This window comes from Dipteris shenzhenensis, chromosome 20, assembly GCF_047967505.1.
Source record: "Dipteris shenzhenensis isolate YYH24624 ecotype China chromosome 20, Dip_SZ_1.0, whole genome shotgun sequence".
Taxonomy (NCBI): domain Eukaryota; kingdom Viridiplantae; phylum Streptophyta; class Polypodiopsida; order Gleicheniales; family Dipteridaceae; genus Dipteris; species Dipteris shenzhenensis.
The window spans coordinates 5,819,164-5,844,749 of record NC_141615.1 but is presented as its reverse complement, the minus strand read 5'-3'; the positions used below and the strand labels follow the sequence as shown (position 1 = coordinate 5,844,749).

The following is a 25,586-nucleotide window of genomic DNA, read 5'->3' as shown; positions in this document are numbered from 1 at the left end:
TTTTATAGCTATGGTGGAGTGTGTTTGGCTCCTAAGTTACTTGCGGGATCTTATGCATGTCAAACTGCTCCTACCATCATTTTCATTTATAATCAGAGTGCTCTGGCTGTTCCACGGAATCCTGTTTTCCATGCTCGCACAAAGCATATTAAGGTTCAGTATCACTATGTCAGATAGAGATTATCAGCAGGTGATATTCACTTGTCTTATGTTCCCACTGAAGACAACTTTTTACGAAGACTCTACCTCGACCTAAGTTTAAAGCTTTTCGGCAATACCTTTTGTGACTTGATCTGTTGTACTTTGTACAGTCATAGGTTGATATATCCCTATAGGATGAACATATATAACCATGACATTAGATATTTAGGTATCCTGAGCCATGTCTAAGATATCTCAGCCCATACCATGGAGGGGGGTTTATAGACCATTCTATGGGCTGGACCATAGGTGCCACTGATTCCTTCATATGTGCCTTTGTAGGCCTAGTTACAATCAGTTAGGTCAATTGGTACACTAAGTACATGTACCACTTAGGACAGTTAGGACACTTAGTCCAATTAGGGCATTTAGCCCTAGGGTTTTGTTATGTTGGCTCTCTCTTAAGCCTCCACTCTCAATCTTTGCAGCAATTCATTACAACATCTCGTTTTTCTCTTCTCACCTCCATTTTTTGAGCTTCCATTGCTTGCCATAGCCTACAACCTTCTACATGTGAACTCCATCCCAAATATTATGCAAGACAATTCATTTGAAATAACAACAAAATGGCCCCCTAATTTTGTACAGATACAATCTAATCTGATGGCCTTTGCAAAGAAATGCTCAAACTGCCGGAAGAGTGCAAGTTCTTATATAATAATTTTACAAGTCACATACAGTAAGAGTTCCAAATTGAATGTAAAGAACCTATCACCATCAATTCTCACCTCTAGCCTTGATGCATATTTTTCCCATATTTCCCTTGGCCAAAACATGCGTGGTCTAGGGAGCTCATTTATATCCTCAAGGTAATCTCTTATAATGTTTGTTTTCTGCAATAAGATATCATGGGCACCTAGTTAGTTAACACTTACCAATTACTTGGATCCCAGTTGAACATAGGCAGCTATCTGTACACCATTAAAATATTACCATTGAAGAAGCACATACCTGTAGAAACAATCCCATGGAATTGGACAGAGATTCTGGAGCCAAATCTTCCAAGCTTGCAGCATGAAATAGCCGTGATAATCCAAGACCTACAAGTCCTGCCACATAGTGGCAGTATTCATCATAATCCTGAATCGTCTCTACCTGCAATTGAAATCCCCTCGCCCCAAAAGGCGAAAAAGTAAATAAAAACGAAAACATACAAAGCAAACTTCGAGCCACAATCACCTAAAATCATCAATACACCACGTCTCTTATTCTTTTGCACTTACCAAAAAAGTTGTGGCATTGTATGCTATATGCAGACATAGATTTTCACCCTTTCTTTGGGACCTGCATGACTTGTTTGATGTCGACGTACTGCCTTGATTTTATAGAAACTTGAAGGTATTGAAAATCCAAAAACTTGAAAGGCCATTCCCATTTTCAGCTTTCACCCATGTAATGCTGTTTTCAACATCCATCTTTATGGCTTTGGAAGTCTAGTATGATTTTCAGCTCTTTGAACAATGTTTTTATATGTTATTTTGGAGTATCAAAATCCGTAAAAAAGCACATATCAAACCTTTGGAGTCTCCAAACGTTTGGAACAATCAAGCATTCAGTTGCAACTATGCTTATTACATCACGCATCCAAGACTGAAGTGTGTGTTTGTCTCAAACCTCATCAAAGTGAGATTATCTATACTTTCTTTGCTCAAGGAAACTCCTGCATCGATCTATCTCAATGAGAAGTGCATAAAATAGAACTTGAGCCAACTTAGGACTAAAAATTGAGTTGATCTAAGTGTAGCAAAGTCTTAGGAAAACACTAAATGAAATGCCCTAAATAAAATTGGTCTTTCTCCCTTAAAAATGATACCAGGTCTAAAAGTCCCACTAGATTTTGTGATTTCAGTCTTACTCACAATACCCAATGAATTACAAATGGAACTACCCGAGCTGTACAAGAAGGTAGGCAAGCTCAAAGACTAGGGTCCTATGTGATAGATTGTGAGGGAGAGAGTGAGGGAGTAGGGAGACTCACTGCACACACACAATAGTGGGGATAATCACAATGAGTGAGTGGTACCTCCCCAAGTACACACATATATATTATGGATAAGGTAGTAACCCTTAAGTACATCTAAGTACAAATGTGTACTTAGTGTACTTAAGTGTCCTACACTAAAGTACAACATAAAGTACTATTTACATAGGGTGGCCAGTGCCTTTACCCCAACAACCTCCCACTTAAAGGCAGTGTGCCCTCAAGGAGAGAAAGAATATTGGCCTCGACCAATACCCATAAGAGATCTGCAGTGTGCAAACCTCTCTGCAGCTAACCCTTTGGTTAACAGATCTGCCGGATTGTCATCTGTATGCACCTTAACAAGCTTAATTTGCTTGTTTTCAAGCACCTCCCTGATGAAGTGATATTTCACATCTATGTGCTTCGTCTTTGCATGAAAGACAGGATTACGTGCCAACTGTATGGCACTCTGACTGTCACAATGCAACAATGGAATCTCCAATGGATGACCCAAATCTGCCACTAACCGAGATAGCCATATAGCCTCCTTGCATGCCTCAGTGGCTGCAATATATTCAGCGTCTGTAGTAGACAATGCAACGCATTGCTGCATTCTAGATACCCACGACACTGCACCTCCAGTGAAAGTGAAAACGTATCCGGTAGTAGACTTCCGGGTATCAGGGTGACCGGCATAATCAAAGTCTGTATAACCTTGCACTTTTGCATCTTGATTGCCGAAACATATACACAAGTCCTGTGTACCCTTCAGGTATCTCATGACACCTTTTACTGCATTCCAATGCTTTTTGCCAGGTTTAGCCATGTATCTGCTAACCACTCCCACTGCAAACGCAATATCGGGCCTGGTTGCAACCATAGCATACATGAGACTGCCACATGCTGATGCATACGGAATCTTTGACATCTCAGCTTTTTCAGCATCTGTCTGAGGGCTGTCCAAAGCACTGATTTTCACATAAGGAGGCAATGGAGTACCAATACTCTTCCCCCCCTCCATGTGAAATCTCTGCAAGACCTTGCCAATATATTCCTTCTGAGACAAGTATAGCAACCGCTTTTCCCGATCCCGAAGTATCCGCATACCCAATATATGGTTGGCATCACCAAGATCTTTCATATCAAAGGTCTGGTGCAATCTCTTTTTCAAGGCATTCATCTCATTATGAGATTTTCCAGCAATTAACATGTCATCCACATACAAAATGAGGATAAGTAAACTGCCATCTGAAGCTTTCTTGGTATACAAGCAGTGATCAATGTCACTTCTCCTGTAACCCTGGGTTCGCATGAATGTATCAAACTTATGATACCATTCCCTGGGTGCTTGCTTTAGACCATAAAGACTTTTCTTTAGTTTGCATACAAGCTTCTCTTTGCCCTTCACTGTAAAACCCTCTGGCTGCTGCATAAAAATTTCCTCATGTAAATCACCATGAAGAAATGCTGTCTTGACATCCATTTGGACCAAGTCCATATCTGCATGTGCAACCAATGCTAATACAGTTCTGAGTGTTGTCATCTTAACAACAGGAGAGAATATCTCGTCAAAGTCAACACCATATTCCTGCTTGAACCCCTTGGCAACCAGTCTGGCTTTATGCCTTGGCTTTTCACCAGGTGTGACCTTAAGTCGATAAACCCATTTGCATGGCAGTACCTTCTTACCAGCAGGCAAGGATACCAATTCCCAAGTGCCATTCTTGTGAAGGCTGTCCATTTCAGCCTTCATAGCAAGATCCCATTGAACCTTGTCTGCCCTCTGCCTAGCCTCTCTGTAGCATGAAGGCTCTCCACAATCAGTGAGCATCAAATAATCAATGCCTGGAACAAATCTTTCTGGCTGCCGCGTCGGTCTAGTTGACCTTCTAACCCAATGACCATCGTCTTGAGCTGGCTGTCCAGCCTGTTCATCACCCTGATAAGGTGGCTGTCCCATGTCTCCTGGCTGCATTTGCATGTCAGGAAGATCACCTAACTGTGCTTCATCCATTGGGATGTCTTCTGCCATACCTGGCTGTCCATTAGGATCTGCTGCAGCATCATTTAATGGCTGGTTATGCTGCTGTTGTGGCTGATTTACAGCCTGTTCGTGTTGCCCATGATGCCTGTTATCATCAATAGTTACTTTTAAAGGTCCCTGCTGTACAACAGGTTCCTTGAACATGATGGTTTCATCAAACACGACATCATTGCTGCGTATAAGTTTTCTGTTCTTGGGATCCCAAATCCTGTAGCCCATCTCACCTTTGTCACCGTAACCTAGGAATATGCATTTAAGAGACTTTGGATCCAGTTTAGTTCTGTCCTCCCTGCGTACATGCACATACGCGACACAACCAAAGACCCGTAGGTGTTTGTAAGACGGAGGCTTGCCCGTCCATGCCTGTTCAGGCACACCACCACATAGTCTCTTGTTTGGTGACCTGTTAATAAGGTGCACAGCTGTCTTTACAGCTTCAGCCCAAAATGTGTGGGGCAATGCAGCATGTGACAACATGGATCTGACTTTCTCTTGAATGGTCCTGAACATTTTTTCAGCTGTACCATTCTGTGGAGGATCATATGGTGCAGACAACACCCTTTGAATACCCTTTGCCTCACAGAATTCTTGAAATTCTTTGGACAAATACTCTCCGCCATTGTCAGATCGTAAGGCTTTCAGTTTTTTTGCCTGTCTCATTTTCGACCAATGCAACAAACTTAGTGAAAGCCTTGAACGTATCACTCTTCTTTCTGAGAGTGTAAACCACACTTTGCGGGTGGCGTCATCTATGAATGACAGTATGTACTTTGAACCTCCTAAAGAGAGTGTAGGCATCTCACACACATCTGTATGTACTAGCTCCAAGAGCTGTAATTTCTGATCTGACCTTCTCTTATGAGGTATTTGTACTTGACGACCGTAGAGACAAAATTCACATTTCTTTAAATCTGAATATTTTAGACTCGGCAAGTAACCAAAATGAGCCAATTGCTCCATTCCCTTAATACTCATATGGCCAAGCCGGCTATGCCACAATGAAATCTTTGGCAGCTCGGTGGCATTTACATCAGAATGCGGACAATGTCCAGCATGAAGTGAGTACAAAGTATCAACCTTAGGACCCCTGGCAATAGCCATTGCCCCTTTGCTGATTTTCCATTTCTGACTGCCAAAGGTGGTATGATAACCATCGTCATCCAACAACCCTGTGGAAATCAAGTTTTTCTTCACCTCAGGAACATGCCTGACCCCTTTGAGCATTAACTGCTGGCCATTTTCAAGAACAAGCCTGACATCACCTATGCCAATGATAGAACATGCATGGTTATCACCAAGAAAGACAACTCCCTTTTGCCCTCCTGCATATCTGACAAACAAATTTCTGTAGGATGTCACATGAAAGGAAGCACCTGAATCTATAATCCAAGAAAACATATCTGATCCATCACCAGCATGAAGTGTATGAGCCTCCAGTGAAGAGGTGAAACATATCTCATGTCCACTGTCACTGTCACTAACATAAGTAACATTCAGCTCCTCTTTTTCTTTGCCCTTAGACTTGCCTTGAGCCTTGCCTTCTTTGGCTCTCTAGTCATTCTTCTTTTGAAAACACTTTTTCTCAATATGTCCCTTCTTGCCACAATAGTTGCATACAAGATCACTCTTAGAGCGGGACTTGCTCCTCTCTCTTTCTTTGTCTTTTCCACGTGTTTTGGACCTGCTGCGTGCATTCAAAGCATTTGACTTCCCAATAGCATTATTCTTTCTGTTCATCTCTTCCTGTAGAAAAGCACTCTCCACATCTGCAAATAACAGAATGGCTTTTGAGTTGCTGGTAGAAGTCCTGAATGTGTCCCATGACTCAGGTAGAGAACATAGGATGAGTGTAGCTTTCAGCTCATCATCGAGCTTCAACCCCTGGTTGATCACCTGGCTGAATATGCTGTTAAACTCAATAATATGAGTGGACATAGCTGTCCCCTCCTTCATTTGAAGACCAACAAGCTTTTTTAGCCAGTAAGCTTTTCCCGTGGCACTTTTCTTGGCATAAGTATCCTCAAGACGTTGCCACATCTCCCACGCAGTAGGTTCATCCCTGATGCCTACAACCAGTGAATCAACAACTGTAAGCATACTGGTCGACCTGGCCAAGCCGTCCATCTTCTCCCACTGCTCATCAGTAACGTTGGGGGGCTTAACACCCTTTTCCTTTATAGGCTTGTACTGGTCCTTCTGCATCAGCACATTGTAGCATTGTGTCCTCCATATGTCGTAATTTTTAGCTCCTTCGAGCTTCTTTATCTGAAACAAGGACGACACGTCGCTACCGGAACTCATAGTAAAGAAAGTAGACTCCCTGTAGGTGTGCAATTAAGCACTAGTCACTCCAAGAAAAAATTCTCCCGCAGCGGAAGTACGATCAAAAGTGAACTTGGTACTGTTTCAGTGGCACAAAACCAACTGAATATTTTTCTCCCACTTGCTGCAGAAACAGTACAGCAAGCTGTTCCTGTCTTTTTCGCTGGCGAAAGTGCGGTACAGCTGCATCAAATCGCTTCAGGAAAATCCCAGAACTGATATAATAAAAAACAGCAGTACTTTTTGACTTTTCTGATAGTCAAATATGGTCAAACCTGCTGTTTGACAGTCCCGGACTGTCAAAAAACAGTAACTGTAAATCTCTGATTTTTTATGAAAATCCCTGATTTTAGACCTCCATATGATTCATAAACTTCCCCCCCAACTGAATTTGCAGTTTGGAAGTAAGGTGGCTCAAAAGCCCTTTGAATGCATGAAGAAAATCAGGGATGTGACCTCCAATTTGAGAGATTGACCTTTGACCAAACACTGTAAGTCAAATTTGCACTTTCAAAGCATAATAGTGCTCCACAAGATAGCCTGATGCATGTAGAGTGCTCCCACTTGACAAATTGCCGGTCAGGCTACAAAAGCCCCAAATTTGAGTAAAGTCAAACTTGGTCAAAATCGACCAAATCTGTACCAAATGTGATTGTACTTGCAGCAACAAGCTAAAGCATTTGTCACAAGCATAATAGCATCAAAAGCCCCTTGAATTGGCAGCACATTCCGTGCATTGACACAGTAAATGGCATCAACTGCTACTGCTCACACAAGGCGTTTGACTGCAAATCCATTGAGTTGCATCCAACAAAGCATACACTGCAAGTATCAAGTACAGATCTGTCCAATGCATACTCTCAATGCCACCATTGTGTACAATCACTGGCCAAGTGATAAGACCTGTCTCAACACTGTTTGCGGCATAATGCCTCAGTGCGAGTGTAAGCCCTGCCCCAAGTAGAACACCTTGGCTCAAATGCCAGTGGCGAAAAAAAAACAATGTTTTCCCGTGAAAACAGATAAACAGTAAAGAAATGTGCCTCGATCTGTGGTACCCTGACTGTTGGCTGTACGTGAAAGTCAAGTACAGCAGTGCTGTACCAGATTTCGAGAGAAAAAGGGGGGGGAACTAGAGCTCGACCGCGCCCAACTGGAGCAGCCGCGCCTTGCAGCTCTTGCCTGCGACCTTCTGCGCCGTTGCAGCCGCGCCTTGCAGCCACGCCTTGCAGCCTTTGCCGCGTGCCTTGCAGCCGTGGCCTGCGCCTTGCAACCCTGGCCTGCGCCCTTGCAGCCGCGCCCTGCGCCCTTGCAGCCGCGCCCTGCGCCCTTGCAGCCGCGCCCTGCGCGCTTGCAGCCGCCGTTCGTGCGTTGCCTGCCTCTTCGCGATCCGTCCGTACAACCCGCGCTTGCAGCCGCCGTTGGCGCGTTGCCTGCCTCTTCGCGATCCGTCCGTACAACCCGCGCTTGCAACCGCCGTTCGCGCGTTGCCTGCGCCCTTCGCGATCCGTCCGTACGGTTGTACGGACGTCGTACGGCCGTACGGATCGGTCCGTACGGAAGGGGTAGGATAGGGAGAGGAGGGAGTGGAAGTGGAGGGAGAGAGAGAGAGAGAGAGAGAGAGAGAGAGAGAGAGAGAGAGCCCGTTGGCTCTGATACCAGTTGATAGATTGTGAGGGAGAGAGTGAGGGAGTAGGGAGACTCACTGCACACACACAATAGTGGGGATAATCACAATGAGTGAGTGGTACCTCCCCAAGTACACACATATATATTATGGATAAGGTAGTAACCCTTAAGTACATCTAAGTACAAATGTGTACTTAGTGTACTTAAGTGTCCTACACTAAAGTACAACATAAAGTACTATTTACATAGGGTGGCCAGTGCCTTTACCCCAACACTATGTCAATCAGCCCTTCGTGTCTACTCCTGCAAGGACTTTATCGCTCGCAAAGGTGGACTCCAATAGACTCTCACAAATGCTATCATGGATACCTCTGCTAACAATTGGTACCAACAAAAAAGGAGGGCTTATATCGTTGAAAATAAGAGCATGGATACAGTTATTGACAACTGGAATATCCCCGCGAGATGGGACAAGATAGCATGCCATAAAAACACTAGCTAGAGCTTGTAGACTACTGGTCTTTCTTAGATACACGACTAGAGGCGATTATCCAATTGAGTAGACAAGCTAAAAGTATGCTCCTTTGTGGCTGCTTCATTTTATCAAATAAAGCAGGACAGGTTGCCATATCGAAGGCTGCTTTTGGTCAATATTAGTTACATGCAACATGAGTCATATCAAAATTTGGTGAAAGATGCAATAGCTCCTCTTTGGACACACTGTCACATAGATGCTGATACCCACATGCAGCATATTATTAGGGACTATGGTAAAAACTTTATGTGAAATCTTAGTGAGGAAGTCGCCACAGCTAAAAACACCAGTCAAGAATTGACAAAAGCTAGCCATTTGCGGGATTAACTCGAGGCTGCTTGTTTGTGTCAAGCTACACACGTTCTTTGATATAATGATCAAAGGAAGGTTCAGAAATGGGAAACCAGGGCCAGGCAGCGAGCTTTCGTAGATAAGGACTGCTTGTTGCATTTGTATAGGTCACCTCCCCACCTGTGAGCTCCCAGATGAGGAGAGCATTGGGGTGGCTTGGGGGCCGGGGGGGCGCCTAGGGTTTGAGAGAATGCCACATGGGCAGCATTGTGGCTGCCATGCGGGCAGCAATCAGACAAAGACACAGAGAGAGAAAGTACCTGGCACAGGAAAGCCACAATGGAGGGCAGATCGGGCAGAAATGTTTCAAGAGGATGTCCACGGATGGAAGGGGCTGTGCAGGGATTACAGCAGTAAAAGGCTGCGATAACAAGGCGATGATGTCATCAGATGTACAGAGCCACATCAGCATGTACGGGGAGTTTTGGTGCAGGCCCGTGGCCTGGAGACAGTGCAACAGTATGCGGAATCAGCAGGAAGAAGAAGCGCAACAGATCACGGCTGTTTGGGAGGCCTATGAGCCTGGAAGATGACCAAGTACAGGTAAGGTTTGGGCAGGCCTGCCTAGGGCCAATGACAGCCTGCCACGTGGCCAGGCAGGGCCAGCAAATCTTCCATATGTGTGCCCCCAAGGGGGGGCCGATATATAGCATCAAAGTCAGGGAAGGGAGAAAAGGGGGGAGGGGGGGGGGGGCGCCCAATAACCCCCTTCCAGTCGCTGAAATAGAAAGGGCCTTGTGCCCTATAAAAGGGGCCATTTGGGTCCCCATTGGGCATCACCTGGAGCAGCAGATCCAGAGCAGCAGATAGGAGCAGCAGCAGGGCTTCCCTTGGGCCTACATCCAGGAGGTGAAGGAGGCATATAGAAGGCTGCAGGCTTAGCTCAAGAGAAGCTGTCCACCTAGGCTGACTACTGGAGGAATCAATGGAAAGAGAGTCTACATAAGCTCAGAGATGGAGGAGTGCCAGGCGGATAGTAGGAGAGCTTTCACAAGATCAAAGGACCACAATTTGGTGGGACTCTGCACCTCTTTTTGTATTATGTCAAGTGTTGGACGGGAAAATATCATTGTGGATTCTATATTCGTCTTGGATGCACTGTCTATTTATTGGCTTGCACACACATCTATGGTTGTGAAGTACACACAAGTAAAGAAGTTTGATTCTGTAGTGAAACGCTTCCACACGTAATTCCCCCTCTAATTGGATTCCATTTCCTCAAAGGAGTTTTTTAAAAACTTGCATTATAAGAGGCAATCTGACAATATGTTCAAACTTTGAAATGGTACTTGGACCAAGTCCAAAGCGCAACGTGCTGAGGCTTATGTTTCTCACTTTACTAAATATTATGGGCAGGTTGATTCTCCATCACAAGATGTGATGTTGGCTTGGTAGGAGCTATTTCATCATGTAACTCCTATTCTATCTCCATAGCAAGATGGAAAAAGTCCAGGTTGGGATGGTCTCACGGTAGAGTTTCTTCTACAGTTTTGGGATCTTATTTCACTGCTTTATTATATATGGTGAATCGTACATGGGAAACACAACAGATGCTGGCTAGTTGGAAGAAAGGCTTGATAAAACTATTTCCCAAAAAACATTTGTGAGTCGTTTACAGATTGGACACCCATTACTCTCATGCCTGTCATCTATCAGCTGTTTGCTAAGATGATTATGCCTCGGATCAAAGGCCTTCTACATGATGGGCTGCATCCTGCTAAGTACAGTTTTATACCCAACATGCATATTACTAATAATATTGCCTATGCTTATGTGGGCATAGAATATGCAAAGTACACTAAGCAAGATGTCCTCTTATTGCAGGTGGAAATTGCTAAAGCCTTTGACACAGTACAACAGGATTTCATCTCACAAACTATGAGGGCTTTAGCATTTGAGGGGAGAATGCAGCATCTTATTTATTTATCATATCAAGACAATCAAGCCAACATGCTCAAGAAAAGCTGGAATATTGGAAGCTGGCCACTTGGCCTTTGCACGTTTGCTACCAAATAGTTCAATCAACTTTGGTTGCATACATCCAGTTTTCTTTGCCCTTGATGATATTTGCCAAACAGGACATCTCTTTTTTTATGTCCACTTATATGGAAATTTTCTGGCGGTCCCGCTTCCACCACAAAGTTCTTAGAGGCTGCTCTTGGTGTATCATCTCTACTCACCTAAAATGTATGGGGGATTGAGCATCCTGAACATTCATTTGCATATCCTTGTTCATAAGGAAAAAATGATGCTGCAGTTATGCAAGGAGATCAGCCATGGATTATCATGATGTAACATTTAATTTTGCACTTGTCTTCTATAGCTTTTGGTCATTGGCAGCCCTCCCACTAAGACTTTCTATTGGGTCACATTCATGGCAAAGCAAAAGCGTGTCGTCTTGTCTCTCGAAAGCTTTCAGATTTGGAGCGCATACTCTCACATATGAAATGGGACGGCAGAGATACTCTGGCACGAAATTCTTTATGTGCTGAGAACCTTCATTCGTCGAAGGCGTCTCGCCTCCGCTCGCTTTGCAAGAACCTTGCCGCTCATAGTTTCCTTGCTCTAAAGGAATTTCTCGGGTAGATGATGTGATATCTTTTCCTACAACTGTCAGACAGTATGCCTTGGGACATCACTATAGGCCTCTTTGGCCTTTATTGCCACAGATGCTATGATTTTCAGTCCATACCCTATCTTGAGATTATTGACCACCTCAAAGACTAGATTCTTCAATCCAATGATCATGTTGGCCGTACGCTATCCTTGGCTGACATCACGGTTGCATCAGTGTCTAAGGTTTTACTCCCTCCAACTTGGATTTCTTCTCATCTAGTCTGAACCGCTCCGCTCGGTGGTGGTGTTAGAGATTGCAACACATTTGGGCTTCCAAACTCCCCCTTTGGCAAAATTTATTCTTATGGAGAGTTTTACTTGGAGTTCCCCCTTTTGAACAACTCTTGGCTTGTTGTCATATTGCACCTACTCTTGTCGACGATGTATGTTCCCGCAAGAGTCTATGCCTCATCTGTTTTGGCATCGCCCTAAATCTTTCGATATCTACAACAGAGGCGGGACTGTTCTTTGTAATATAATGACAACTCAATTTCACCACACAGGGACACTTTTCCCTCATTTAGAGGTTTTTCCCCCTAACCACAGTTAGTTCACTAACTACGGTTAGTGAAGAATAAGGTTTGTCACTTAGACAAAACCTTATCTCTCTTTGTATTTTGTTCACTCATCATTCTATTGCACATTTGACGTTCCTCCAGGATCCTGCTCCAGCTTCCAGCTCCCTCCTCCCAGCCCGAGCTGCTCCCAACTCACTGATCTTACCTTAAGCTTCATCATCTCCGTACAACAGCATTGCACATGCAACAGCTCTATCCGTACAAACGTACGGATTACGTACCTACAATCGACTCCTATGAAGCCATTCCGTCTCTGCTCCAAGTGCCACGACCTACTGTCCATACGTGAGCCTATCCCGTACATCGAACCATACAACAGGCCAACCGTCCGTACATCCTACGCCAATTGTCCGTACATCTTGCGCCAACCGTCCGTACATCCTGCGCCAACTGTTCGTACATCCTGTGCTGAATGCCCGTACCTCTTGTGCTAACTGCCCGTACCTCCTACGCTAATTGTCCGTACCTCCTACTCCGTACTGATTGCGCCAGCCAACCGTACGACGACGTACAGCTAGCTTCAACCTGCCGTACAACGCCGTACAGCTCCACAATCAGCTACAACGTACAGCTGTACAGCTGTTTTTTGTGTTCTAGTCATTTGTTCTTCCAAGTGCATTGTGCAGGAAGCCATTGTTTGGCTGTGACTTATAGCAGGTGGGTGGTCAACTGTGACCACATTTGGTAAAAATTTAGGCATTTGGTGATATTTGGGGGCTTCTGTTGAATTTGCCCTCTTCTGGTCGCAATTTCTAGCAAGAAATTGGGGCTTTTACAATTGGATTGCAATTTTGTAGAAGAAGAGCAATTTGGGAGCTTTGCAAGCTTTTTGGACTCAGTTTGAGTCACATTTGAGCACTTGGGAATTTTCATTTCGACACATTGGCAGTAGAATTTACTCCTTTTGCAGATAAATTGCAAATTGGGGCTTTCATACAATTTCCCTTTTTGAGTTGCAATTTCTTGCAAAAATTTGGGGCTTTTTGCTTTACACTGCAATTTCTTGCATTTTTGGGGCTTTCAGGCAATTTGCCCTCTTTTGGATGCAATTTCCCTGAAGAAATTGGGGCTTTTGGCATTCTACAAGTATTTTTGGGACTATTGCAGGTATTTTTGAGTGACATTGGAGAGCATTTGCAAGATAATTGAAGTGCATTCTAAGCCTTTGACAGGCTGTGACAATATTTGTCATTGTGGGCAGATTTTTCTTTGCAGATTTTACTTGTGCATTTTATATCCCACGAAGGGATTTCACTTGGTCAATTTGCTGTTTTTTTTTTTGAGATTATCCGGCGAAAATGGCTCAGAACAACCCCAATGAGGTGTTTGGGGTTCTCACACAGGAGGATAAGTTGAATGGCACCAACTACTCCTTGTGGAGTTTCATGGTTCACAATATCTTGGTTGGCAGACATCTTTGGGATTATGTCAGTGGAGATGAAGCAAGACCAGACACAGCGACTACACATGTCACTCCTACAACTGGAGGCAAGGGTAGAGGTGCAAATGTAGCACAAGTAGTTGGAGCAGCCGCTCCAGAATCTCCCACAGCAGAGCAGAAAAGATGGGACTCTAGAGATGCACAAGCTCTTTCAGTAATTTCTCTTTCTGTCAAGAGGTTCATTGTACCTCATATTCGGTCATGCAAGACATCTATGGCAGCTTGGGAGATACTAGAGAGTATGTTTGCACCAGCAAGAAATGATGCGAGGGTTTCCTTTCTGAAGCGAGAACTTTCCCATACGCATATGGAGGAGGGAGATTCCATGAATTCTCCCCTCACAAGCTTCAGGACTTGAGGGAACAATTGCTGAATATTGATTAAGTCATTCCGGATTCAGAGATGATCACCACCACTCTGAACTCTCTTCTGGAGTCCTATCTCGGTTTCCACACCTAGTTGATTTTGTCATTGAGGGGGCGCAACAATCCTCTCTCTTTTCACGAGTTGGTAGGACTTCTGTTGCAAGAAGAACAAACTCACAGAAATATGGCAACCCGGGCTGGCGAGCATGCTATGCTCTCCAAGTTCAAGCCCAAGGGTAAAGGGCAACAAAAGCCACATGCCAATCAGCCCACACATCAGAATAAAGCTGTGCTCTCCAAGTTCAAGCCCAAGGGTAGAGGGCAACAAAAGCCACATGCCAATCAGCCCACACATCAGAATAAAGCTGATTCGGGACAGCCTTCTTATAAGGCAAAGGGTGATACAAATAAGCAGAAAAAGAAGGGCTGTGTTAGATGCATCAGTTCCACATTCTCATGATGGGGGAGATGTTGCAGCCAACTTTGTGGAAGAGCACTATGCCTTTCTGTCTTGCACTTCAGATTTTTCAGTGGGTAGTTCAGATGCTACAGCCACTAATGATGATGACTCATATGCTTTCTTGACTTGTAGGTATCTGATCCTTCAAAGGATGCATGCTCTCTTACTGTCGATGAGACACTTCATACTTGGTATTTTGACAGTGGTGCTTCAAAGCACATCACTTCCAAGAAGAGTCTGTTTGTATCTCTGCATCCTCCACCCACCAAAAAGAAGGTGACTTGTGAGAATAATTCTTCTTATTCAGTGTGTGGAGTGGAAGACATTATTCTCACATCCACTGATGGCACAGATTTCAGAATTTCAGATGTTCTCTATGTGCCAAGGATAAAGGAGAATTTGCTTTCAGTGTACTCACTCAATAGGGGAGGATTTCAGGTTGTTTTTTATGATGACAAGTGTGCAGTCAAAGACAAAGAGAATGACTATGCTTTGATGTTGTCTGGCACTTTGTATCGGGGTCTTTTTCAGCTTGATCTATATGAAAAAAGATTTGATCTTGCATTATCAATTAGCACTCCCATTGCTGCGATGCAGAATGGAGTTATGGCATGCCAAGTATGGGCACATGAGCTATGGTAGCTTAATGACACTTCAAAGGCATGATATAATTGATGCATTGCCTCCTTTGGAGTCGCCTCCTACTCATGCATGTGAAGGCTGCATTCCTTGCAAAATGCATAGACTTCCCTTCAAGAAGGATGGTGCAGTGAAAGCTACATGGAAATTACAACTTATTCACAATGATATCTACGGTCCCATGAGGACACCTACTTTTGGGGGTTTCTCTATTTTGTTACATTCATAGATGACTTTACCAACTACACTTGGGTCAATGGTCTCAAGGCATAATCAGAAGTGTTTATGCATTTCAAACACTTTGTGGTTATGGTTGAGAATGAGACAAGACTCAAGGTGCAGACACTTCGAACAGATCGAGGGAGGGAGTATATGTCTCATGAATTTGAGACATTTTTGAAGGAGAAAGGCATCATGCATTAGCTTACAGTGAGACTTACACCTCAACAGAATGGCAAAGCGGAGCGAAAGAATCGCACTGCCATGGAGATGGATAGATGCATGCTCACAAGTAAGAAGTGCCTCATAGGTTTTGGCTAGAAGGCCTCATGTGTGCCAACTATATTTTGAATCGGGCTCCTACAAAGACTTTGAAGACAATCACTCCTATGAGGCATGGCATGGGAGAAAGCCTTCAGTGGACCATTTCAGAGTTTTTGGTTGTGTTGCATATGCCCACGTGCCTGTGGAGTTTAGACACAAGTTGTCAGATAAGGCACTCAAATGCATTTTTGTAGGATATAGTTCATAAAGCAAAGGCTATCGTCTATACAATCCTGCTACACGCAAGATTTTTGTTAGTAGAGATGTTATATTCTCTGAAAATTCTGTACATATACATGCTGAATTTCAGATTCCAGCTTCTTCAGATGATGTGTTTGAGGCGATGCTTCCTATAGCATTTGGTTCCCCCGCTAAAACTCAGAATTTACAGCAACCTCTTCCAGATCCACATGTCCAGATTCAGCCCCAAGCTGATTTAGTACCACCTCAGGGTGTGGAAGAAGTTGTCAGGCAAGAAATTCAAGAGATACAAGCAGCCAAAACAGTCCCGAATTGGTTGCTTCAAACTCTCAGGGAGAGTAAGCTTGAGGCTCCATTGCCTGGCAACACTCATAGTGCAGTGAGGCACGCAGGGGGGGCTCTTTCAGTTGAGACAACTTATGTAAATTGAAACAACTTATGTAGGGACTCTTCTTGATGAAGAGGAGCCTGACTCTTTTGAAGAAGCAAAAAATAATGTGCATTGGACGAAAGCCATGCACAATGAGTTGCAGTCCATAGAGAAAAATCAGACTTGGGCTGTTGTGGATTTGCCACCACATAAGCATGCCATCGGTACAAAATGGGTTTTCAAGGTCAAATGAAACCCCGATGGGTCCATTGACAAATGAAAAGCAAGGCTGGTTGCCAAAGGATATGCTCAGAAAAAGGGCATTAATTATGAGGAAACATTTGCTCCTACATCCAGAATGACAACCATCGGAACTGTTATTGGCATGGCTGCACATTTAAATTGGAAAGTCCATCAGTTGGACATAAAAACAGCATTTTTAAATGGAGACTTGTTGGAAGAGGTGTACGTGAAACCACCTCCAGGCTTTGCGGTATCAGATGATGCACGTAAGGTATGCAAGCTGAATAAAGCTTTACATGGGCTGAAACAGGCTCCCCGTGCTTGGTATGCAACGATAGATGCCTTTCTGTCCAGCAAGGGTTTCAGCAATAGTCCAACTGAAAGCACCCTCTACATCAAGAAGGATGGGGGGGAAATCTTGGTCATCATTCTTTATGTAGATGATCTACTGCTCACAAGGCCAAATGGTGATAAAATTGCAGATTTCAAGGCTGAATTGAGAGCCACTTTTGACATGTCAGATTTGGGCATGTTACATTATTATTTGGGGATCCAATTCATTCAAGAGAGAAGTGGTATCATTATGTCTCAATCCAAGTATGTTCAAAATTCTTGGATAGATTCAGGATGCAAGATTGCAAGCCTATAGCTACTCCCATGGAGCCAGGGCTGAGGCTTACAATGTATGATGCAGGAGAATCTATAGATGCCACACTCTACAGTTAGGCGGTTAGATGCCTCATATATATGTGCAATACACGGCCCGATATTCAGTATGCAGTATCTCAAGTGAGCAGGTATATGCACAGCCCAAAGACAACACATTGGCAGGCTGTAACACGCATCTTCCGTTACTTGCAAGGCACAAAGTCTTATGGCTTGATGTTTCCCAAGGGGGGTGGCTTGCAGATGCATGCTTACAGTGATTCACATTGGGCTGGAGACTATGACACTAGGCAGTCCACAAGTGGTAATTGTTTCTTTTTGGGCAAAGCTTGCATTTCTTGGCTGAGCAAGAAGCAATCTACTGTGGCTACTTCCTCATGTGAAGCTAAGTACAGGGCAGCTTTCACAGCAACAGTTGAATGTGTTTGGCTGCATCGTTTGCTTGCTGATCTTCATCTTCCATTGGAGGGTCCTTCTCCGATTCTCACTAATAGTCAGAACGCTATAGCAGTGGCAAAGAATCCTGTGTTTCATGCTCGCACGAAGCACATTGAGGTTCACTATCACTATGTCAGAGAGAAGTGGCATGCAGGAAAGATCAGATCTATGTGTCAACACATGACAATGTTGCAGACATCTTCACCAAAGCACTTCCACGTGAGGAGTTTGAGACATTTCGCAGTGCCCTAAACTTATCTCCTTTTGGTGATTGATCATTGGCACTAGAAGGGGGTGTTAGAATTATTGATAAATTCTAGGCAATGACCAATGTAAAGTCAATAAGTGGGTTAGGTACACTTTTCCCTCATTTAGAGGTTTTTTCCCCTAACCACAGTTAGTTCACTAACTACGGTTAGTGAAGGATAAGGTTTGTCACTTAGACAGAACCTTATCCCTCTTTGTATTTTGTTAACTCATCATTCTATTGCACATTCTGTTAGAAGATACCCAACAGAGGGTACACGTAGCGGAAGACTTATAGTAATGCCCAGGAGCTCACACAGTGTGCGGTGTGGGTGTGGAATCACAAACTTCTTTACTTATGTGCATACAATAGGTGTGCAGACTCATCAATAGACAATGAACCAACCAGATAGAGAAACCACCAAAAATATATATTTCCGTCCACAACTATGGACACAATACAAAAGAGACAGATCCAAAGTCCCACCAATGGTGTGGTCCTCTGATCTTACCACAAGGTACTTCTCCTATCTGCTGGCTATCTCTAGACTCGAGCCCGCGTGCTCCACCTCGAGCGTAAGTAGACTTTCCGTCTAGATCCCTTCCACCTTGCTGTCTTTGCACCAGCCTAGGTGGGCAGCACCCTCAGCTAAGTCTGCAGCTACTGTATGCTCTCTTCTCCTCCAGTGATGAGGCCCAAGACAAGATCCCTGCTGCTCCTTTCTGATGGGGTTTTTCTGCTGCTCCAAGTGATGTGAAATGAGGCCCAGGGCCTCTCCTTTTATAGGCCCCAAGGGGGCTGGTAAAAAACCGACCAGCCTGTTACAGACTGGCTGACCAGACTGGCCAACCAGTCTGTGGCTGGTCCAGCCCTAAAAGGGCACACCCCCCAGGGCTTTTGCCCCAAACTTTCAGGGTCTTTTGGCCCTCCATTCAAGGCAGGTATCCAGCCTATAAAAGGCCTTCCTCCTGCCCACTGACAGCCATATTTCCTGCTGCATATCTGGGCCTCTGCCAGGCCCTCTTCCCAGCCACGTGTCCTGCACCGTACACTGCTGATGTCATCACGCCCTGCCAGGTCAGATCTAGGGCTTGCTGTCCCCGCCTTCTGCTCCTTCCACAGGTTCCGTCCTTTGCAGCCTTCTTCTCTTGTGAGGTGCTGCCCATGTGGCAGCCCCCTCTCTCTTTCTTCTCTCTTGGGCACATCCTGCCCTAGGTCTCCCTCCCCCACGCACTCCTCATTTGGGGGCTTACAGATGGGGAGGTGACCTTTCCAACACCCCCTCTCACCGACACATCTCAGCCCAATGCCAACACGTCGATTACGATGCTCCAGTAACTCCCTGGTCATAGTCCTCTGGAACTCTTCGATGTCAGAATCTTTTCCTGGCTTTTCATCCAGTGGTTCCTGCTCCACCAGGTCCGGTTCCGCTTCTGCACACCATCCTGGTGCACAGGTCCATCTTTGGTAGCACCTCCTCGTACCACCTCCTTTAGTCACGTTCCCGCCTCTGAACTCGAGCAATCCGGCTGTCACGATCTTCCAGTCGTCCCCCTCATAATGAGTGAACAACCTGGAGTCTTCCAGGCACCATGCTCTGAGGGTCTGTTTCAACCCGTCCTTCCTTTGGCAAGGTCTGCAACCAATGAATATTTCCAGATAACCTGGACCATGAACTCTTGCTGAGTTATCAAGCAGGTACTCTTCTTGCTTCAGGACTCTTTGTCCATCACCTTCTAGCGTCCAATCCGTCTTGGAAATTCCACCCAAGAGGCACCCCAGTTTCATCAGACAGTTGTGATGGGTCTTCCAGTGATCAGGCCTCTCCATCCGCTATATTCAGGTCCTATAAGTCTTCCACCCATTGAGCTCAGTCAGTCGGCATGACTCACATTTTACCTTCTCATCAAGAGTTTTTAGGACTATTGGGCTTAGTTTCAAGTGCCAATGGGCTTGAAGCTCGGTAGCAAGAGGGGGCATTGCAGGAATCTACCAGACCAGTTTCAGGCCTAGCAAGAGGGAGTACCCTCGTAGAGGATGTAGTGGGTGTTGCACTCAGCAAAATGGAGGATGTTCATTTCTTGGTAGTCAATGAGGATAGTCAGTCAGTTTCGTCTACAGTTGCCCTTCCTCAATTCCTTAGGGAGGTAGGACTCCGTGAGGTTCGTCTGCGTCCAAGATTTGTAGAAGCACCAATACTTCCCCTTCTGCCTTCGAAGAAGGCCAATTCCTTCCAATCTCTTATCACCTGAGACAAATGAAGAGCAGAATCTCTCCACAGCATGCTATAAAGGCTCAAATGCAGAATATCAAATACATACCAGACTGTTGTACAACCTGAATGTTCGCTCTGAAAGCAAACTCTCATTAAGGCACCCACCAAGCGCTTGTGTAATCCTGTACTGTCCCCTTCTGAACTCCAGCATCCATCTGACCATGAGACCCCAGGGCCTTCCATGGAATCCACCCTCGTGTCAGTGTCAACAGCCACACACCTGGAAGGTACCAAGCGCTCCATGATGTCCTTCACCTTCACAAAGGCATCTGACTCCTCGTCGACCCACATCTCTATGTCAGACATCCTCACTGTGATTTCTGGATCAACATATCTGACCTCGGTAACACTCGGTGATGTCACCAGGAACAACTCTTCGATTACCACATTTGCTTTGGCCTTTCCCTCTCAATCTGACTCAAACTCTTGTTTGTTTTTCAGATCCGCCTTTTTCTTTCTGCAATCCTTTGCAAAATATCTGGGCATATCACAATAGAAACACTTTTTCTTGTGCTTCCTCTTCCTAGTCCCCTCGTCATCACCTCGTCGTCAGAGTCGTCTTCCATGGACTTGCCACCGTTAGGCTTGCCCTTTTCTTTGCCAGCGGAATCCTTTGCCAGCATCGCCTTGTCGTCTTTATCCTCGTTGTAGAGTTTCTCCCGAGCTTCCTCCTGTAGCAATAATGGACACAACTCCTCAAACGTCAGAGGTTTGGTCCTCTGTCCTGCTGTCACAGCCGTAACAAAGCTCTTGAAACTCCGAGGCAGTCTCCTCAGTACCATCAAGGCCAGATGGCATGAGTCTGTCTTCTGACCAATTGCTACCAGCTGATCCCTCACCACCTTGACCTTCGTCAAATGGCTATGTATCGTATCTCCTTCTTCCATATCAAGATTGTAGAGTTGATGCTGAAGAAGCACGATCCGGGAGGTGTTGTCTGTCTCGTACAGATCTTTCATGGTGGCCCACGCCTCTACTGACGTCTCGGCCAGTTGGATATGCGGAAGAATGGAGTCCGCCATAGTCCCTATGATTATTGCCAGGGCATGGGCATCTCTTTCTTCCCAAGCTTCAAGCTCCTCTCTGTCTATTGCCATGAGTACCTCCCCTTTACTGTCCACCATGTCCTCCGGCTTCGACTCCTCTCCCGTGGTCAGCTTCCGAGCCACTAAATGACTCCGGATCTTCACTTTCCACATCGGGTAATTAGTCCCGTCCAGGTTCCCATACTCTCCAAAATTAGGGATAGTGAAAGAGAAAACTGGGGGAGGAGGAAGGGTAAGCAGGGGCTGAAGAGGCTGTAGAGGTCGACATCTCTGCTGTATATACCACACAGCAAAGTCAACCAAACTCAATTTCAGTAAACCAGAACTCTGACGCACCTGACTGAACCTGAGTCACCCTCCTTCTCGCAAGGGCACAATCCTCCAATCGTGGAAGTCGATTCCCTAGAGCTTCTGAATCAGGGTCGTCCTTCAGCAAGGTGCCTGCCTTCAGGCTCCCACACCTGTGAGCCTCCTACTTGGGCTCTGATACCATGTTAGAAAATGCCCAACAGAGGGTACACGTAGCGGAAGACTTATAGTAATGCCCAGGAGCTCACACAGTGTGCGGTGTGGGTGTGGAATCACAAACTTCTTTACTTATGTGCATACAATAGGTGTGTAGACTCATCAATAGACAATGAACCAACCAGATAGAGAAACCACCAAAAATATATGTTTCCGTCCACAACTATGGACACAATACAAAAAAGACAGATCCAGAGTCCCACCAATGGTGTGGTCCTCTGATCTTACCACAAGGTACTTCTCCTATCTGCTGGCTATCTCTAGACTCGAGCCCGCATGCTCCACCTCGAGCGTAAGTAGACTTTCCATTAGATCCCTTCCACCTTGCTGTCTTTGCACCAGCCTAGGTGGGCAGCACCCTCAGCTAAGTCTGCAGCTACTGTATGCTCTCTTCTCCTCCAGTGATGAGGCCCAAGACAAGATCCCTGCTGCTCCTTTCTGATGGGGTTTTTCTGCTGCTCCAAGTGATGTGAAATGAGGCCCAGGGCCTCTCCTTTTATAGGCCCCAAGGGGGCTGGTAAAAAACCGACCAGCCTGTTACAGACTGGCCGACCAGTCTGTGGCTGGTCCAGCCCTAAAAGGGCACACCCCCCAGGGCTTTTGCCCCAAACTTTCAGGGTCTTTTGGCCCTCCATTCAAGGCAGGCCTATAAAAGGCCTGCCTCCTGCCCACTGACAGCCATATTTCCTGCTGCATATCTGGGCCTCTGCCAGGCCCTCTTCCCAGCCACGTGTCCTGCGCCGTACACTGCTGATGTCATCACGCCCTGCCAGGTCAGATCTAGGGCTTGCTGTCCCCGCCTTCTGCTCCTTCCACAGGTTCCGTCCTTTGCAGCCTTCTTCTCTTGTGAGGTGCTGCCCATGTGGCAGCCCCCTCTCTCTTTCTTCTCTCTTGGGCACATCCTGCCCTAGGTCTCCTCCCCCACGCACTCCTCATTTGGGGGCTTACAGATGGGGAGGTGACCTTTCCAACACATTCGACGTTCCTCTTACTCTTTCAAACTTCCTGCTCTCTCACTCTCATTATCTATCACAAAGGCTTTACGTAGTGCTAAATTTACATAATGCTAATTTCGAGCACAGCAAAGGTTTTAAAGAGACACCTCCAACACAAATAACGTTCAGCTCCGACATGAGTCATTCACTGTTGCAAGATGCTAGTTGAACTATCAGATTCTACAGATTCTATGTTACTTGGAGAACATCTTCACAGAACCCAAGTTTGCCACGAGATAGTACTCCAAACACGAATAACTAGAGAGCATGCTTCACTAGCAAGGCTTTACTTGTGACTCCTGGGGCACGTGTTTTCTCCAATTATGAATCACCTAAAGGTATAATTCCATCCTCTAGCATGGTCTTTGCAAACACATTTTGTTGCAATACATTGGTATCTCAGTCTTAGTTGATTGTTTAGCATATGGTTGATTATTTTGATCTTTTGAATCCTTTTAATTTCCCATGTCATTGTTGGATGTAACTTGAATGTTCATTCTCTATGCAAAAGCAATGGATCTCAAAGAGGATGAATGTGGATTCGATTGATACAAGTCATGATGCTCTCACGCATGATATGAGAAAAGAGCACTCCACATGAGATCATATACACAAAGTTTGCAACGAGACCTCTGCACATGTGACACAACACCTCACTTCACATTATCACCTACATTGATCGGCTAGGCCCTAGAGCCCAGTAAACAAAGATTATCATGGTTGCCACCAGATGGTTTCAGTCTCATGATATGTCCATTAATCATCTTGCAAACATGGATATCCCCATCACAAAGACATGCAATCCCAATGGCTTGACTAGGATGGTCTTATTCATGCACCTCGGTCGCTACATGTCCACCTCTCACATCAAGATAAATGTCGTGGGTCAACTCCAAACATCACTTTCACAACAATTCCAGATTCGGTGCGTAAAGTCTAAATTTACCTGCACCTCAGCATCATACCAGCTACTACTGCCGAGGCCACATCAAAAGCATGTAGGAAATTCTCAAGAAAGTAAAAGAAGTGCCTACCACTGCATCTCTCACTACCACGAAAACAGTGATGTCTACCAGCGAGACCGAGGTGCCAGTTCCTGCTAAAGCGGATCGAGATGCAAGCCTCCTTAAGTCTGCTTCTTACTGGCTCGAGCAGGTTAAGCTGGCCGAAGTGATCAAGAAACACGCAGTAGCTATTGGTTTCTTTTGCCTAGCAGTTGAGTGTGAAGCTGAGGTACGCCATATTGTTATAGAGAGCACTGAATTAATAAATTAGGCCTTTGTTACTCGAGGAATACTAAATTGCACCACAGCCATGCTGTCTTTCTTTTTGCCAACTTTTGTTACATAGACTAATGAGCTCACTTGTTTTGATGCTCAGAGAAGAGTTGATATCATATAAAATAAGACACGCGCTTTGTTTTAAAAGCAACTATCAATCAAGTGATGTTGTGCTATGGAGTCATGGAAGAATGCCATGAGTCTCTGTTTGTGGATGCACCTGCCACTACATTTTCAGACATTGATAATACAGCACGTGTAATTTGCTTTCAAGACTTGGGTTGCCACACATACACCTCTCACATCAAGATAGATGTCATGGTTCACAACAATTCTAGATTGACAATCGACATCAACGAGACTTGAGGTTATGCACTCTATGCGACATGCATGAGGTAGGGATCAACAAGCATACACTAATGAGATTCCCCAAGTATATGAGATCCGAGGTCAAGGAAATCACAATTTGTTCTACTAAGGATTTCTAGAGATAAGTCCAATCATTGATTACTCTAACCAACGGCTTTTGGATTCTCCTTTCCCTTACGTACTTAGGTTTGGGAGAAGCGTTAGGTTTTGGATGAGATCTCCCTCTTGGATTCTCCTCTCTGGTACGTACTTATGTTTTGGATTCTCCTTTCCCTTACATACTTAGGTTTTGGAGAAGCGCCATTTTAACAATTGTTTGATACACCATTCTTGGGTTATTGAATTGTGGGCATCTACAACCCATGGCATCGCTGCCTTGCTAGCAGCTATGCAACACACTGAAGCCCCAAACAAGTACAGCAGTAGTACAAGTCAGGGCAGCAACCATACCAAGGCGGTAAGAGATGTAAGACGTGTGTAAGGTATGACTCTAAAGACTCTTACTTTTAGAGGCATAACAAGCGTTAGATATGTTTTTATATTTAATTTTTGAGAGGAGGGGGGGGGATTGGAGATGCTATGGATAGAGAAGGTAGAGCTTGCGAAACTAAGGGCATAAGCATATGCACTATGCATGTTTAAAAAGATTGGAAGTCTTGACTATACATGTGTCCTTATAACTGATAAATACAACTTACGAACAACAACACCCTACCTCCCCTCTCCAAATCCCACCCTCATAACCACAAAAAATAACCCACCCCCTTATAAAAAAGTTATTCTTCTTTAAAAAAACACAACTCTTGCATGTAAGAGGTGTGCCACAATGCCTCTAATGCCTCCACAGTAAAGGGCACGTTCCACATCCTACTATGAACCATACACATTATACGGCCTGCTAAACATCATTCGAAGACAAGCAGAGCAAGCACGAGCAAGCGCAGGGAATCAGTCCAAGAGCAAATGCTGATGTGGTAGGTCGAGCCAATATAGACAACTCAAGGCAATTCGCTCTACAGGCTGAGAATAGCAATCGAAATCACTCTCAAGATCTATCAATCTATCCCATCTTCAAGGCAAATGAATCTCCACAAATGAGTTGTCATTTGAAAGGTGATTCCATGTATTTTGGCAACACCATCTATGGGTCAAGTGTTTTCTATCCGCTATCTCAACAACTATGCCATGACCAATCTCAATGTCCACTAGCCTTACTATCTAGAAGGCCTGACATTGTTATGAGA

General features: G+C 45.0%; 1 protein-coding gene and 1 long non-coding RNA gene across 2 annotated transcripts in view; one reads left to right on the top strand and one right to left on the bottom strand.

Annotated features, from left to right (window-relative positions):
* Positions 1-25,586, bottom strand: part of LOC147889174 (squalene synthase 8-like) — a 100,364-nt gene that overhangs the window by 61,043 nt on the left and 13,735 nt on the right. Inside the window, exons 6-7 of the mRNA XM_087391235.1 lie at positions 1,153-1,296; positions 930-1,034 (exon numbers count right to left, since the gene is read on the bottom strand). Of these exons, the coding sequence (XP_087247361.1) occupies positions 930-1,034; positions 1,153-1,296 (249 nt within the window). The remainder of the gene's footprint in view (positions 1-929; positions 1,035-1,152; positions 1,297-25,586) is intronic.
* On the top strand, positions 23,634-24,102 carry LOC147889175 (uncharacterized). The gene is made up of 2 exons (XR_015542831.1): positions 23,634-23,926; positions 24,074-24,102. It is a non-coding gene; the product is annotated as an uncharacterized LOC147889175 (long non-coding RNA).